This window comes from Myodes glareolus, chromosome 14 (genome assembly GCF_982192425.1).
Source record: "Myodes glareolus chromosome 14, mMyoGla1.1, whole genome shotgun sequence".
In the NCBI taxonomy this organism is placed as follows: domain Eukaryota; kingdom Metazoa; phylum Chordata; class Mammalia; order Rodentia; family Cricetidae; genus Myodes; species Myodes glareolus.
Genome location: NC_142039.1, coordinates 1,469,178 through 1,483,213, shown reverse-complemented (window position 1 = coordinate 1,483,213; position 14,036 = coordinate 1,469,178). Strand labels below are relative to the sequence as shown.

At 41.7% G+C, this 14,036-nt stretch overlaps 1 protein-coding gene across 3 annotated transcripts in view; it reads right to left on the bottom strand.

Annotated features, from left to right (window-relative positions):
- Nucleotides 1-746: 746 nt before the first annotated feature.
- Mkx (mohawk homeobox) overlaps nucleotides 747-14,036 on the bottom strand; it is a 66,061-nt gene continuing 52,771 nt past the window's right edge. For 2 of the 3 annotated variants that reach the window (XM_048461132.3, XM_085698909.2), the window contains exons 6-7: nucleotides 2,917-2,950; nucleotides 747-2,810 (exon numbers count right to left, since the gene is read on the bottom strand). In XM_048461132.3, coding sequence (XP_048317089.3) covers nucleotides 2,624-2,810; nucleotides 2,917-2,950 — 221 coding nt within the window. In that variant the 3' untranslated portion in view covers nucleotides 747-2,623. The remainder of the gene's footprint in view (nucleotides 2,811-2,916; nucleotides 2,951-14,036) is intronic. The other variant, XM_085698911.2, reaches the window with a different exon arrangement.

Here is a 14,036-nt window from a genome sequence, read left to right as displayed (position 1 = left end):
TGATGAAGCCCATTGTATTATATGCTAATAAGATTTTTTATGAGGTATTTAAAATCCACTAATGAACAAATACAGAAAAAGAATGCTATTGTATTATCTATGGAAAGAAAGAATACAGTACAATTCAGTATTTGAGCAGTCTGTGTTGTGCTCTTGTCCTTGGGTCTTAACAGGTGGGTTGGTGGCCTCAAGTGATAGAATTCAAACTTGATCCAACCATAGCACTCCCCATTCCATGACCCACACGCGAGCCGCTCCTGCCTATGCTTCCTCCCACTGGCCAGCTTTCAAAGGCAAACAAAACCCATATGATCACTAAAGTCTAGAAATGAACTTTTATTTTAAATCTGTCAAGAACTCCCGACAGTTAGTAATTTTATTAAAATACAATTGTAAAATAAAGAGAAGGCGAGTCTCTCTCTTCAATATAAATTACGTGTTAGCCTTTTGGCTGCTGGCTCAGTGTTGTTTAAGGTGCTTTTAAGGGGTGAAGGGGTCTCTGAGTTCCAGACAATTCAGACAACAGCAATGAAAGAAAAATAATAAATTAAAAGTAACTGTAATTGGAGACATTGCTGGGGATATGCTAATAATATGTTTTTTTTTAAAGTGTGTACAGGCTGGACTCCAAGCTTTGGCACTTGAAAGAAGTCATGTGTCCTGTCATTGGTTTGTGTTCATAATACAGATCAAATTCACTGATTTTTCCCCAAAAGATGGAAAAAATAAAACATGACAATTTCAAATAAAATACAACCAGCATTCGTTTTTATAATTGCAACATAGTAAAACAAGAACACTTTTATTAAAATATTTAATACCAGAATAACTTATAATAGTATGAAAAAGAGTGAAGTATTTGTCCTTGTCTTTCACTGCCACACTCACGTCTGGGCAGAGGCGTTGTGGTGACTTCCACTTTGCATCCTGGGTCTCAGAGTACTGAGGACGCAGTAGCAGAAGCCAGTACTTCATCATACAATACTTCACTCATACGGTCATCACATACACACCTCACCTTGGGCTTCCTGCTACTGCAAACTGCGCTTAAGAAAACAGGAATAATAGACATATAAAATATTTTCATATCAAATTATCTTCATTACACTAGACACCCCACCCCACAAGGCTATGACACAAGAAAAAGTGTCTCACAGCGGCCATCATGGCCATCGTGCCCACCCCGCAGCGAAGAGCGGCCTTTGACTTTTAAAAGCTTTTTGTAAAATAAAGAAAAAATCAGCACGTGCCATGTTACTGAATGTCATTCACACTTGGCAAAAGTGCTTTCCAGTCAAAAAAAATTTAAGAAGTAGATTACATACCCAGAAAAAAAAGTCCCACTCTAAAATAGGCGTCTTTTCACTTTGTTCAACATTTGCTTTGCTTTGTTTGGCGTCTCCAAATTTCTGTAGGTTTCGAGCGTTCCCAAGCTGGTTAGGATGTTTAAAGGCAAGGATGCTCTTTTTCTTTGATAGTGATTGTTTCCACTCAGTGGTAGTGTCAGTTAGAAACAAAATGTTCTTTCTTTTAATGCAAAATTTCATTTACATTTTACTTGAATGTCCTACTTGGCACAAACCAGAGACTGTTCCTGTTTTATTTCCCATATGTTTTAAATTCTAAAAAATCAATTTTCTGCATATATGTATATCCACATACAGATATTTTCCTTCATTTTCTTGTTCTCGTTGCAATACAAATTGTCCATTAGAATCGTGACTTGAAATGAACCAAATGAAAAGCTTAGTTACTCCATATGAAAGCCAGTTTCCATTACAAAGGAACACTGACCAATGCAAGCAAGATCATGTCTTAAAACTAAACTATAGGTTTAGTTTTGCACAGGAACAAAATTCAGCGATTTATATAATAAGGCTCTTTGCAAAATTAAATTAATTTTAAAGGGCATTGGAATGCTTTCCACAGTGATCGGGAAAATAATTTCTGGTTACAGCATACCGTAATTACTAGTTTGAAAGTGTCTCTTCTTAAACATATACATCATGTGAGTCATTCACATCAAGTGAGCTGGCTGCACCTTTTATTTTGGAAGCTGTTCATGGATCAGATACACTAACAAAACCCACACATAAAGTTCTCACTGTCACCCTGGAAAGTACAAAGAACAATTTCTAGCCCTATCAGCATTCCTGGGAGAAGGAAAAAAAAAGAAAAGAAAAAAACACTTCACCTGGGTTGAACAGATTTCCAAGTTTCAATGTGTGAGTAACTGGATTTATTTCAAGGGCTTTCAGCGATTCTGGCTTCGGTCCTGCACCAGTTTGGAATGATGTGGTCTAGCAAGTGTCGACGTCGGCTGTTTGAGGCTCAGCTCTTCACTGTGCCCACGTTGGAGCTTATCTCAGGGAAGCAAGGCACTTACTGTAATGCTAACGCAGATGCATAGTTTCAGTAACATAAAATAAGTTAATATTTTTGATTAAAATGATTTTTTATAATTTATGTGTCTTTTTATAGAAGCAACTGGTATATTTAGGATAGCTGAACTTAGGAGGTTTGGCTGGGAGTCCTCTTCACACCTGCTTTGGCTCTTAAGATGAGGATTTTAGGTAAAAAAACAAAGAAAACACTGACATGCTCAGCAGCACCCCTGGCCACACTAGAAGCGCTGTGCCAGAGGCAGCTTGACTGTCTTTACTTCTGCGATGTGGGAAGACTTCTGGATGATGCAGCTCGTGGTCCCTGGTACTTCGTCTTTTCCCTGGGCGAGGTTTGTTAGGGCCATAGCTGCATTGATCTCTTTCCAGTACGTGTCATCCTTGCTCGGGCCCCTTCTGTTAGCTGCACTGCATGTGTGCAAAAGAGAAGAGAAAGGATCAAACCCACTGCAGTGTGCACTGGAGACAGCATCACAGCAAAGCACCAATGGCCAAGGAAACTTGTTTTGCTCACCTGCCACCTTTATTCGAGCCATTGTCCAGAGTGTCTATAAAGAGAAGCACACATTCAGAAGTTCAGTTACTTGTCTCTGGGACTTCTTAAAAAAGATTTATTGTATCTTTAGCTCTCTTGCTTGTGTGTGTGTATGTGTGTGTGTGAGAGAGAGACAGAGAGAGAGAGAGAGAGAGAGAGAGAGAGAGAGAGACAGACAGACAGACAGACAGACAGACAGACAGACAGAGACGTGTGCAGTTGCCCTTGGAGGCCAGAAGAGGGTATCAGATCTCCACACCCTCCCCCGTCCCCGCCCCCGAGCTGGAGTTGCAGGCGGTTGTGGGTCACCAGTAGTGGGTCCTGGGAACCAAATGCAGGTACTCTGGAAGAACAAAAACTGTTCTTGAACACTGAGTCATCCCACCAGTTCTGTTTAATCTTAGGATTGGTTCATTAATTGCCAAGAATAAAATTTAGTCAGAAAGATGGCTGAAAATTAGTTTTCTTTCTTTCTTTCTTTCTTTTTTTTAAAAAACAGATTCCAGTAGTTATCAAGGCAAGAAAGGTTAATTTGCTGCAGGAGGCTGAGTTGCCGTGGGGAAGGGCTGTACAGAGAGGAGCACTGACCACAGTGGGCCGCTCGATGGCCTTGCTCAGTTTTCGCCTATTAGTAACTACCACACATTACCCCACTACATAAGGCAGATATATTTTCTTCTACTAAAGAAGCTGTTGAGGCTTCCCTAACCTTAATTTCCTGCATTTTGCATTTCAAGCTTGAGGGGTGAGACTGACAAACCTGGATAGTCAGCAAGTGAGCAGCATTTCACAGGGCTTGGGGAGAACGCTTGGGTCTGGAGGACAGTCAGTCTGGGATCTTCTGACCCTGCTGGGTTGGCCTGGACAGCTAAGAGCCTCACCCTACCTTGTTGGATAATTTGGGGTTAGAAAGTCACTCATGTACATGAAATAAAACAGCAATATTTTTTTAGCCTGCAGAACTCAATAATCTTGATTTATAGAAACTTTCTATGAGTCAAGCCTCTTTGGTTGTTGTTTTAATTTTTTTATAAAAATCACATTTATATATTAATGTGGGTGAGAGTATGTGTCAGCCACATCATAGGCACAGATCAGAGGACAGGAATCTGTCCTTTCCTTCCACCATGTGAGTCCCAGGATCAAAGCCATCTTGTGAGGTAAGGTGGCAGGTGCTTTCAGCCACTGAGCCCTCTTGGGGGTCTCCATTCTAAACTCTTCAGCTTTAGTGACTTTGTGCCGGGTTGTATATCTATCTGGTGACAACAAAGCTCTTCTGGTATCTGCTTTCACTCACTAATGACGGTTCAAGATGAATCAGAGCAGAGAATAAGTCAAGGCCTCTGGGCAGGAAAATTGGCAACATTGGGCATTTTACAGTGAGAGGGGAGAGAGCTGAGGACTGGGAGAGGGGAGAGAAGAGAGACAGAGAGAAAGAGAAAATTAATCGTTTGGTTTTTGCTCAATTTTTCCCACAACTGTTGCCAAAAGTGAAGCAATTGGTTATGGGATGTTTAGTCAATGGAAAGATTTGTCAAAAGCAGAGTAAGTTTCATGAACTTACAAACATCGGAGAAATAAGAAAAGACCACATTCTGATGCTCAGGTTCACAGCTGAACCAGTTCCCACGGGTGAAGGGACCGGAACAGTGGAGCTTGGTGACTGCAGAAAAGCAGAAAGCTTGCAGCTGACAGACATGTAGTGTGATGCAGAATCCTGAAATGATGTCGCCTGCCTGTAGAGGGACACGGGGTTCCTCCAGATAAGGAGGAAGCTTAACGTTCTGCAGCCCCAAAGTGGCTAGATGTTGCTGGCACCCACTGTGGCTGCTCCTTAGTCATGCCATGGGGAATGGAGATTCCAGCAGCAGACTGTGAAATTATGAAATTCTACTTACTTGGAAATGAATGTGTTTTACACTTCGGTGCCTCTAAAAATATCTCCTATGTGTAAAACTCACACTCAAATCCTTGTTTGGACATTCTAATTAGTTATTAGTTTCTCAGCTCTCTCTCTCTCTCTCTCTCTCTCTCTCTCTCTCTCTCTCTCTCTCTCTCTCTCATGTGTGTATGCATGTGTGTACAATGAGTCTGTACACATGTGCACATTTGTAGGTGTGAATGTGTGTGTTCATGGTGCATAGAGCACAGGGAGCGATCACAGGGTAACTTCAGTTGCTGGTTCTGCCTTGTTCAAAGCAGAATCGCTTGTTTGCTGTCCTGTATAGCTGACTAGCTGGTTCCTCCAGTTTCCAAGGTTTCTTCTGTCTCTATCTCCTATCTCCCCAGGGAAGCACTGGTTTTACAGATGCTCCTATAAGTGCCTAGCTTTTACATGAGTCCTGAAGATTTGAACTTATGTCCTTTGGCTTGCATGGCAAATGCTTTTATCCAATAAGCCATTTCACTAGCCCCCCCCTTTTTTTAAGAGACCTCACAATGCTATTCTATGCACGAGTCTCAAGCGTGAACTTCACACTTTCTTTAAGGCATGTGGGTATACTCGGTGTCCTAAGGTAGGCCTGGGTCTGAAGACAGAGCTGCATACAATGGTACAGCTGGGAGACAGCTTGCATTTCTATCAAGGCTAAAACTGTCCTAAAGTGAACTCTTGGGGATTTCAGACCAGTTGCAAAAGCTGACTGTCAACACTTGGAAGCTTCTCTGCATCTAGGGTCGCTTAAGTTTAAAGCATAGATGCTTTTGTGTGGATATTCCTGGGGCTTCCTAGTGTGAAAAGGCTTTTTTGATCAAGACCCACCCCTGAGGAGTCGAGTTCGCAGATGAACAACAGAAGGAAATTCACAAACAACCTCCTTCTTGGAAACATTTGTATATTTTCTGGAAAGCGAGAACTCTAAAGATCTGCTAGTTTGGGGACTTCTATTTTTTTGTGCTGAGCTGGGATTTGGGGACATCCCAGCTATTTTAGAGACTGACACCATCTGAGGACTATAATCCCCAGCTAACCCTGGATGGTGCTATGAAATGCTGTGACTTCCTTCCTGCATTTTTTTTTCCCTTTTTCATTTGAACTAGTTGTCCTTTCAGTCCATGCTCAGCATTTCAGGAACCTCGGGGACGTTGTCCCCCATCACCAGCAGTCATGATGCTCAGGTCACTTTTGCTCACACATGACAGTTGATCTTTCGGACTCCCTTCTGGTAGGAGTGCCAGGGGTTCCAGGCAGGAGAAGTAAAGGTGCAGAATGCATAGTGCTGAAAGTCAGAAGAAGCAGAGGCCCAGGCTACAGATATGCTACAGGCTCCTGGGTGGAGCATATGAGCACGCACACAGATCAGGCCCTGACCGACAGCCTTTGCTCAGCGGTACCTCATTCTGCAAGTAGCTTGGCTCAGCTTCCCTAAAGTCTAAGCTAAAATGCCCTTTTAGATTCTAAGACTCTAAAATCAGCTATGCTGTCAATTACCATAAAAGCAACTGGTTGGCAGGAACTGCTTATTGAATCAGCCAAAAGAGCCTGTTTTAAACCAAAAAAAGAAAAGGAAAGAAAAAAAGAGTTGGGCAGTTAGGAAAATCTTAAATGCTGTAAAACTCAACGCATGTTGGAACTTAAGGTAGGGCTGTCCTGTTTGGATGAGTGTTTCCTTAGAAAATTAAGCAAAGAAACAATTACATGAAAAACTCAGTTGCATGGTAATTCAGGCTGTCTAAGCACAAGGCTCAGTAGTCAAGGACCCTTTCAGCGTTCATGAAAGCCACTTAGAAGCATACTAATTTCTAACATCTGCAGGTCTAGAAAGTGAGAAAAGTATGGCCAAATATTTCTCTTCTGTGATATATTTTTTCAAGTTTAATGAATAAATTCTCAAATTAGAAATGTTTTGTTCAGTGTTTCATGCAAGAGTACTTGTGCCACTGCAGTGTAAATAAAGGGAAGGAAAATTAATCTTATGACTATTTTTCAAATTAAGTAATGTGAAAGTCACATAAGAGACATTTCTTTAAATTAAAATGGAAAGAGTGAAAGATATTCCTGGGGAATATAGGAAGCAGGGAGAACGAAAGAGAAACATGAAAATTGTTCTGCCCAGAGGACAGCAACACAGGCCACTTGGACTAGGTAAGTGGAGAGGAAGCCAGAGTTTATAGTCCAAGATAATGGAAGACAGTATCTACCTCACCTATCACAGCTGCCCCATGTCCTTGCAGGGAAACTAAAACCTTGGGGTGTATGTCAAGGGTCTAAAGTGAGCCAAAAACGTCCAGTGTCTGAATACCAGGCTTCCACCAGCAGTGAGGTTGGCAGCCGTCTCTCATGAGAGTTGTTGAAAACAGCCAAGGTTTAGTTAAGTCTGTGCATCCCAGAGACATGGGACACCAGGCCAGCTTCTGGCTTTCATAGGGTTGGGGCTATGGGTGAAAAGAACAAGATCCAACAAGCAGGATGAAAAGTAAACCACCTTGAGGATACGCAACACTGACTGCTCAACACAACAGGACATTATAGAGAGAGCAGCAGCACCCATTTGTCTCATCCCATTGTAATGCTTAGGATGTCTATTTCCCCACATACACACACACACACAGATGGCCTCCATGGTGACTTTGGGCCAGCAACATGACTCAGGTGGTAAAGATGCTTACCATCAAGTTTAACAGTCTGACGTAGAACCCAGAACTCATAGGGGGAAGGAGAACAGACTCTTGGGGGTTTTCCTCCAACCTTCACAACATTGTACTGTGGCACTGATGCTCCCCACCCCCAACTGAATACACATAAATAAATACATATAAGTTTTAAAAAATAGCTATTCTTATTTTTACCTAATAAGAAAGTAATGCAATAGGGAAAGGCTATGCCATAATATTTATTGATCCCTAAAACTAAAAGGTTCTGGATCATAAGACTATACAATTAGCGTGTATGAGCACTGGTGTAGAATGCATGCCCCTCTAATTGTGACTATTCCTTTTCACAATTTGAGATCTTTCCAGATTTAGTCTCCCACTGATTAGGTTTCATTCTGAGTAATTTCTAGAGAAAGAAAAGCATTTAGTATACATAAATTGCACATTAATGCTTTTGCTTTAGTTATGGAGGAGGGTCATCTGTCTATGTGTTACTTTCATTGGTTAATAAAGAAAACTGCTTGGCCTGATATGGTGGGCTGCGTTTGCACCGCCCGGCTAGCTTTACCCCCGAAATAATTACACGGAACTGTATTCTTTTAAACACTGCCAGGCCCATTAGTTATAACCTCTTATTGGCTAGCTCTTACATATTGATTCCACCCATTTCTATTAATGCATATTGCTACTTGACTGTGGCTTACCAGGATGAATTCTAACCTGTGTCCATCTCAGAGAGGAGCTCCAGCGTCTGCCTCATTGCCTCCTTCCCAGCATTCTGTTCTCTCTACTCTGCCTACTTATGTTCTGACCTATCAGACCAAACAGTTTTCTTTATTAACCAATGAAAGTAACACATAGACAGATGACCCTCCTCCATCACTTTTGCTCTCACTGCTAATCGATCAAATCACATGGTGATTTTTATTCCAATTATTTGTAGACAAAATTGAAAGAATTTAGTATTTACATATTCTTTAAAAAGAAAGTAATAAAGAGTCACCATAGAAAACCTGGGAAACAGAATTAAGATAGGATATTTAGGCCGAATAGTAACATTTGTGCACTGGTTAGTTTTGTCAACTTGACACAAACTAGAGTCAGCTGAGGAACTGCCTGTATCAGACTGCCTTGTGGGTGTGCACACCCAATGGGCATTTTCTTGGCTAATGATTGATGTGGGAGTGCCCAGTCAGCTGTGAGTGGTGCCACCCTTAGTTAGGTGATCTGGGGGTATATGAGGAAACAAGTTGAGCAAATTGGACAGCAAGGTAGGAACCAGTTCTCCTTTATGGTGTCTGCTTCAGTTCCTGCCTCTAGGAAACTTTCATTTCCTACTTTGTCTACCGTTGGTGATGGACTGTATATTGATCTGTAAGATAAAATAAATCCTTTCCTTCCCAGACTGCTTTTGGTCATGATGTTTACCACAGAAACCAAACTAGGACAGGGCAGACGGCCTTCTAAAGGATTACCGCTTATCTGTTTTAAACAGGATATTTTGGACATGTATTTTTTTTAAAAAGTAATTTATTTTGTGTGTATTTGTGTTTTCCTTGCATTCATGCCTCTGTGTGTGTGTGTGTGTGTGTGTGTGTGTGTGTGTGTGTGTGTGTGCCTGGCACCTGAAGAGACCAGAAGAAGGTCTCAGATCCTCTGGAGCTGGAGTTCTAGGTGCACTACCTAGAACACATGTTCATGGTGTGCCACCATGTATATGCTGGAAATCAAAACTAGGTCCTCTGTAAGATCAGTCAGTGCTCTTAACCACTGGGCCATCACTCCTGCCTCATCAGCACCTGTCTTGAGGACCTCTTCTGTTTTTTCTTATCCTTAACTATTCTAAAGAATAGTTTACTGTTAGAATTTCCCTAATGTGTAAAACATGGGAGAAACACAAGTATCTTAGATGAGCTCAAAAGCCTCCTCCATTCAATGTAAACCTGAATATGAAGAAAGAGAACCCAAGTGTTGGAGACGTGATTAGAACAAGAGCTAATGTTTACTGACTGCTATGCTTATGTCAACCATTATTTCAGGAACTCTCCAAATGTTCTCTGTTAACAATAACCTTGTGAGTCAGGGCACTAACACCTTTATTCACAAATAACACTAGGGCCTAAAGAGGTCCAACAACTTGCAAGGGACTCAGGAAGTGGGGACTACGAGACACATCTCTGAGTCAGCTAACACTGAAGGTCATGGTTTGCAGCTACAAAATTCCATTATGCCAGTTCTTTGGATCAAATGACCTTTAGAGACTCTGGTGAGCCTAATGCATCGCTAGCCAGAATGATTATGGAACAGACATGAGTTAAACACAAGTTCACCTGCCATGCATGAGGCCCTGGCTTCTATCTGCAGCACTATTGAAACCTAAGTATACCAAACATAAGTGAACACACACACACACACACACACACACACACACACACACACACACACGCACTATTCAAGTCTTTTTCTGTACTTTTTGCTAGGCCTGTAGGCTAAGGACACAAGAACAACAAAAGCTTTCTTTCTGTCCCTATGGTTTAGTCTGTGATCAAGGCACCTGTCCAAATCTCAGAAAAGAAAATCTAAACAAGCTCCCACAGCTTCCCCAGGCTTTAATTGGACGATGTTTTAGGAACTATGCTAGCCTTGTGATCACTTTCCTCTAAGCTGGACAGAATCACTGCTAAATCACCGCAGGAGAGTCATTGTCCCAGCACTTGCAGAAGAAATTGTGGTTATCCTCTCTCGGGGACAGATGGAGTTTTTGCAGAGTCAAAGGAAATAATTTGAAATGATATCCGACCAAAAAGGAAGTGAAAGAATGAAAACACCTACCAGTCTAAGACTCATCCCTCAGGACTAAGCTGCTCTAACAGTTTTGAGAGAGCTTTCCCTTAAAACTTGGGTTTTTCCCCTAAAAAGGCGAGTGACAGTGCGCCACTAGCAAGTCTGCTGCCTCTGGAAGAGTCATGAGTGTCTGGATTGTGTGAGCCAGCAGTGGGGTGGGGCGCACTGGAAACATAATTAGTGAAAATTAGAAAATGAAACCAATCTCATCTTTATGGATGGATTCTCCAACCCTCCCCCACCCCGCCTTGCAATATTCTAGCTAAATTATTCATCTCAGGGCCATTATTAGGTGGCTTCCAAAATCATTTAAGAGTTTGAGGAAAAATCTTTCCAAAAATTGAGCCAGTGTTTCCCTTAGCATGGCTTCCACATCTGGCCCAACATTCTTTTCCTTCCTGCTACCTCTCATGTGGGCTGGCTCCAGCTAAGGCTAATGATGCCCAGATGTCCTGGATCTGTAGTATCCCCACCTCAGCAGCCTTTCTGTCAATGCATCATCCCCTTTGGGTCACATCAGAATATAAAAATTAGAAGCTGCACTCCTCTATTCAGGGCCAATAGGAAAGCTCTTTATCTGGACGGGGAAGCATGCTTGTCAAAACTCCCAGGGATCACAGTATTGTCATTAACAGAAATGGACAGCATCCTTTTTCTTGCAGGAGCACCAGTGCTGTGGTAGCCCTACAGATGTTCTTCTCAGCCCCTTACTGTGGAACACTAGCCATCATAGATTTTCATCGATTTTCACTCCAGAAGAGTACATGGGATTTTGCTGGAAGATCTTTGTTCGGTTCCCTGTGCTACTGTGCTGGTAGGATGCACAACTACTCTTATTCCATTATTCCTGGTTGTCTTTTTTTTTTTTCTAGGATGCATGTCCTTTATGCTCTTACCTATCTGGACGGGTGCATTAAAAGTGCAGGGAACAGGATTTGTGACTTCAAAGTAACCTAAACTATACAGAGTGTCACCCAATGATACAGTTTCTGTTCACTCTCAGTCTTCCACTAACCATTTTGAATGTTCTTGATGCACAGTTGTCTCTTCCAAAGTTGTTCCACCCTTGCTAAGTTAAAAGCTTCCAGTCTGAAACTTTGCTTTGAAGATTAGCACACAGTCTGTGGGAGGGAGGAGCTGGTGGGTGATCAGACAGAAGGTCTGAGATGGTGGATACTCACTTTGCTGGCTTCTTGTATTAGCTATGAGGGTGGTCTAGAGGAGGTCACAGAGACACTAGGTAACATAGGGGCAGAGCCCGGGCTCACCTGATAGCACAGCTGTCTGAGGACTCACCAGCTGTGTAACTTTCTGTGTCTCTACATTTTCATTTAGAAAATGGATCACAGATTCATAGGGTGGTTATGAAGATCACACGACAATATTTGTAAAACATCAGAGGAGATTTGAATATATGTACATATATTGCTCTAAGGGTTCTTATTTTTAATATGCTAACTTCCTATCTCACTTTATTATTTTCCATCTATAAGCAGCGTTTAATGTAGTCACTGAGAAAATCAGCACTATTTAGAGATTAAAATGAAAACCACTGTGTAAAGAGAGAATATTTAACTCCAGGCAAAGCCCATCAACTCAGATTAATGAACTAAGTGTGTGGAATCTATCATCTTCAAAGACAAAAATGGCGTTGCTCTTGCTTTTTTTTGTGCCAGGACACCACAGCACGCCAGGACAAAGAGCCCTGGAGCCACATTAAAGAGCTGCTGACCTCGGGTGTCTGATGGGTTTTGTTACTTCATTTTCTCAAGGGGAATATTGGAGATGCTACCCAAAATGCTTCATGTATGAAAGCTAGGATTCCAGCCAAGTCTCAGAAAATGACTTCCTAGCTCTGCATGAATTGCTTCTGTGTGCTTGCATGCTACAGGAACACTCACTGTCTATAAAAGCACCCACTCTACATACAAATGGGGCAACAGGTTCTGAAACTGGTATGCTCTTAATTTCATTCCCTTCTATTAACATTGCTCCTCATCCCCTGTGCTCTTCCATAGCACAAGGGCTGTTCCCTGCAGGAGCAAAGCTTACAGCTGTTGCAGTTCTAGAAGGGTAATGTCGTTTACTAAATATACACCTGAATGGCATTAGGCTACAAACTTCTAATATGGCTTTCTTTAGCAAAATAAAAACCTTTTAAATGGAAAAATATTCACTTGTAATGATCTGAAAATGGACTGGAACGTCTGGCTCCCTCAGTGCATTTGCAGACTCTTCAGTATCTCTGAAAAGCTATCAAAAAGTATTTTTCCTCTGATATATGAACTGCAGTGTATCTTGAGTTGGCTCAGCCTGCTGCCAGGGTGTTCAAATTCCTCGCATCACCATCTCCAGAAACAATATTTCAGACTGCAGGATCATGGGGTTAAACCTGTCTGATTGTATTAATACCAGAAACGGCACAATAAAAAGACAGCATTCACAATCATCTTGGCTTTTTCAGAAAAATAGCAAATGACAGTTGTGCTATATTTACAGTTCAACTGCTATATTTATTACAAAAGAAAAAATACATTTTTGACACAAGATGGACTCTATCACCAATCTTTCTACATTCCAAATGCATGTGAACATTCTGGATAAACTTGAATCTTAAAGCTGAATTTACCCTATCATTTTGTTCCTGCATTTTGACCTTTAGGGTCTCGTCTTTTCAGTTTTTAAATTGGAAACAGTATGTAAAGTCTGAACAAGAGTGAAGATACACATGAAATGAAAAATGGAGGACAGTATGTAAAGTCTGAACAAGAGTGAAGATACACATGAAATGAAAAATGGAGGACTATACAAAAAAAAAACATTTGCCATGCAAACACAAAGGTTGGAATTAGGATTCTCAGGTAAATATGGGTGCAATAGCACACATCTGTAATCCTACCACACCTACGGCTAGAAGGGAGGTATGGAGACAGAAGAATTCCCAGGATCTCAAGAGCCAGTCAGTCTGTTATACAGAACAGCAAACACAGAAACCCTGTCTCAAACAGAAAATGAGGACTGATCCCTGAGGCTGTCTTTTGACCTTCATGCTCACACTGTGCTGTGTATATACCCTTCCCAGAATTGTTTCTGGTAACTCTGAAGGATGGATGTGAAAAGAAGTCATGCATAAAGGTGAGGCCACTGTCATGTGATAGCTGTGGCTAGAGGTCAGACAGCCTCTATCAAGTGGTCTTCTATGACCTATTTTGACCAAAAGAACAACTGGAAAATCCTTCCTACCTTGAGTCTGTCTTGCTAGAGGGATCCATTATAAATTTTGCCCAGGACTGCACATCCCAAGCCAGGCAGAAACGAAAGCCCCTAGAAAAAAATGGATGAGCATCCACATGCAAATGAGAGCCACTCCTGTTGTTGGATTCCCCTCTGGATGCTATGAATACCATTGGTTAATAAAGAAACTGGCTTTGCCTGATAGGGTAGAACAGAGCTAGGTAGGAAAACTAAACTGAATGCTGGGAGAAGGAAGGCAGAGTCAGAAAGAAGCCATGTAGCCTGCTGGAGACAGACACTGGGAACTTTACGCAGGAAGCCACTCATGTGGCAATACACAGATTAATGGAGATGGGGTAAATTAATATGTAAGAGTTAGCAAATAAGAAGCTAGAGCTAATGGGCCAAGCAGTGTTTTAAATAATATA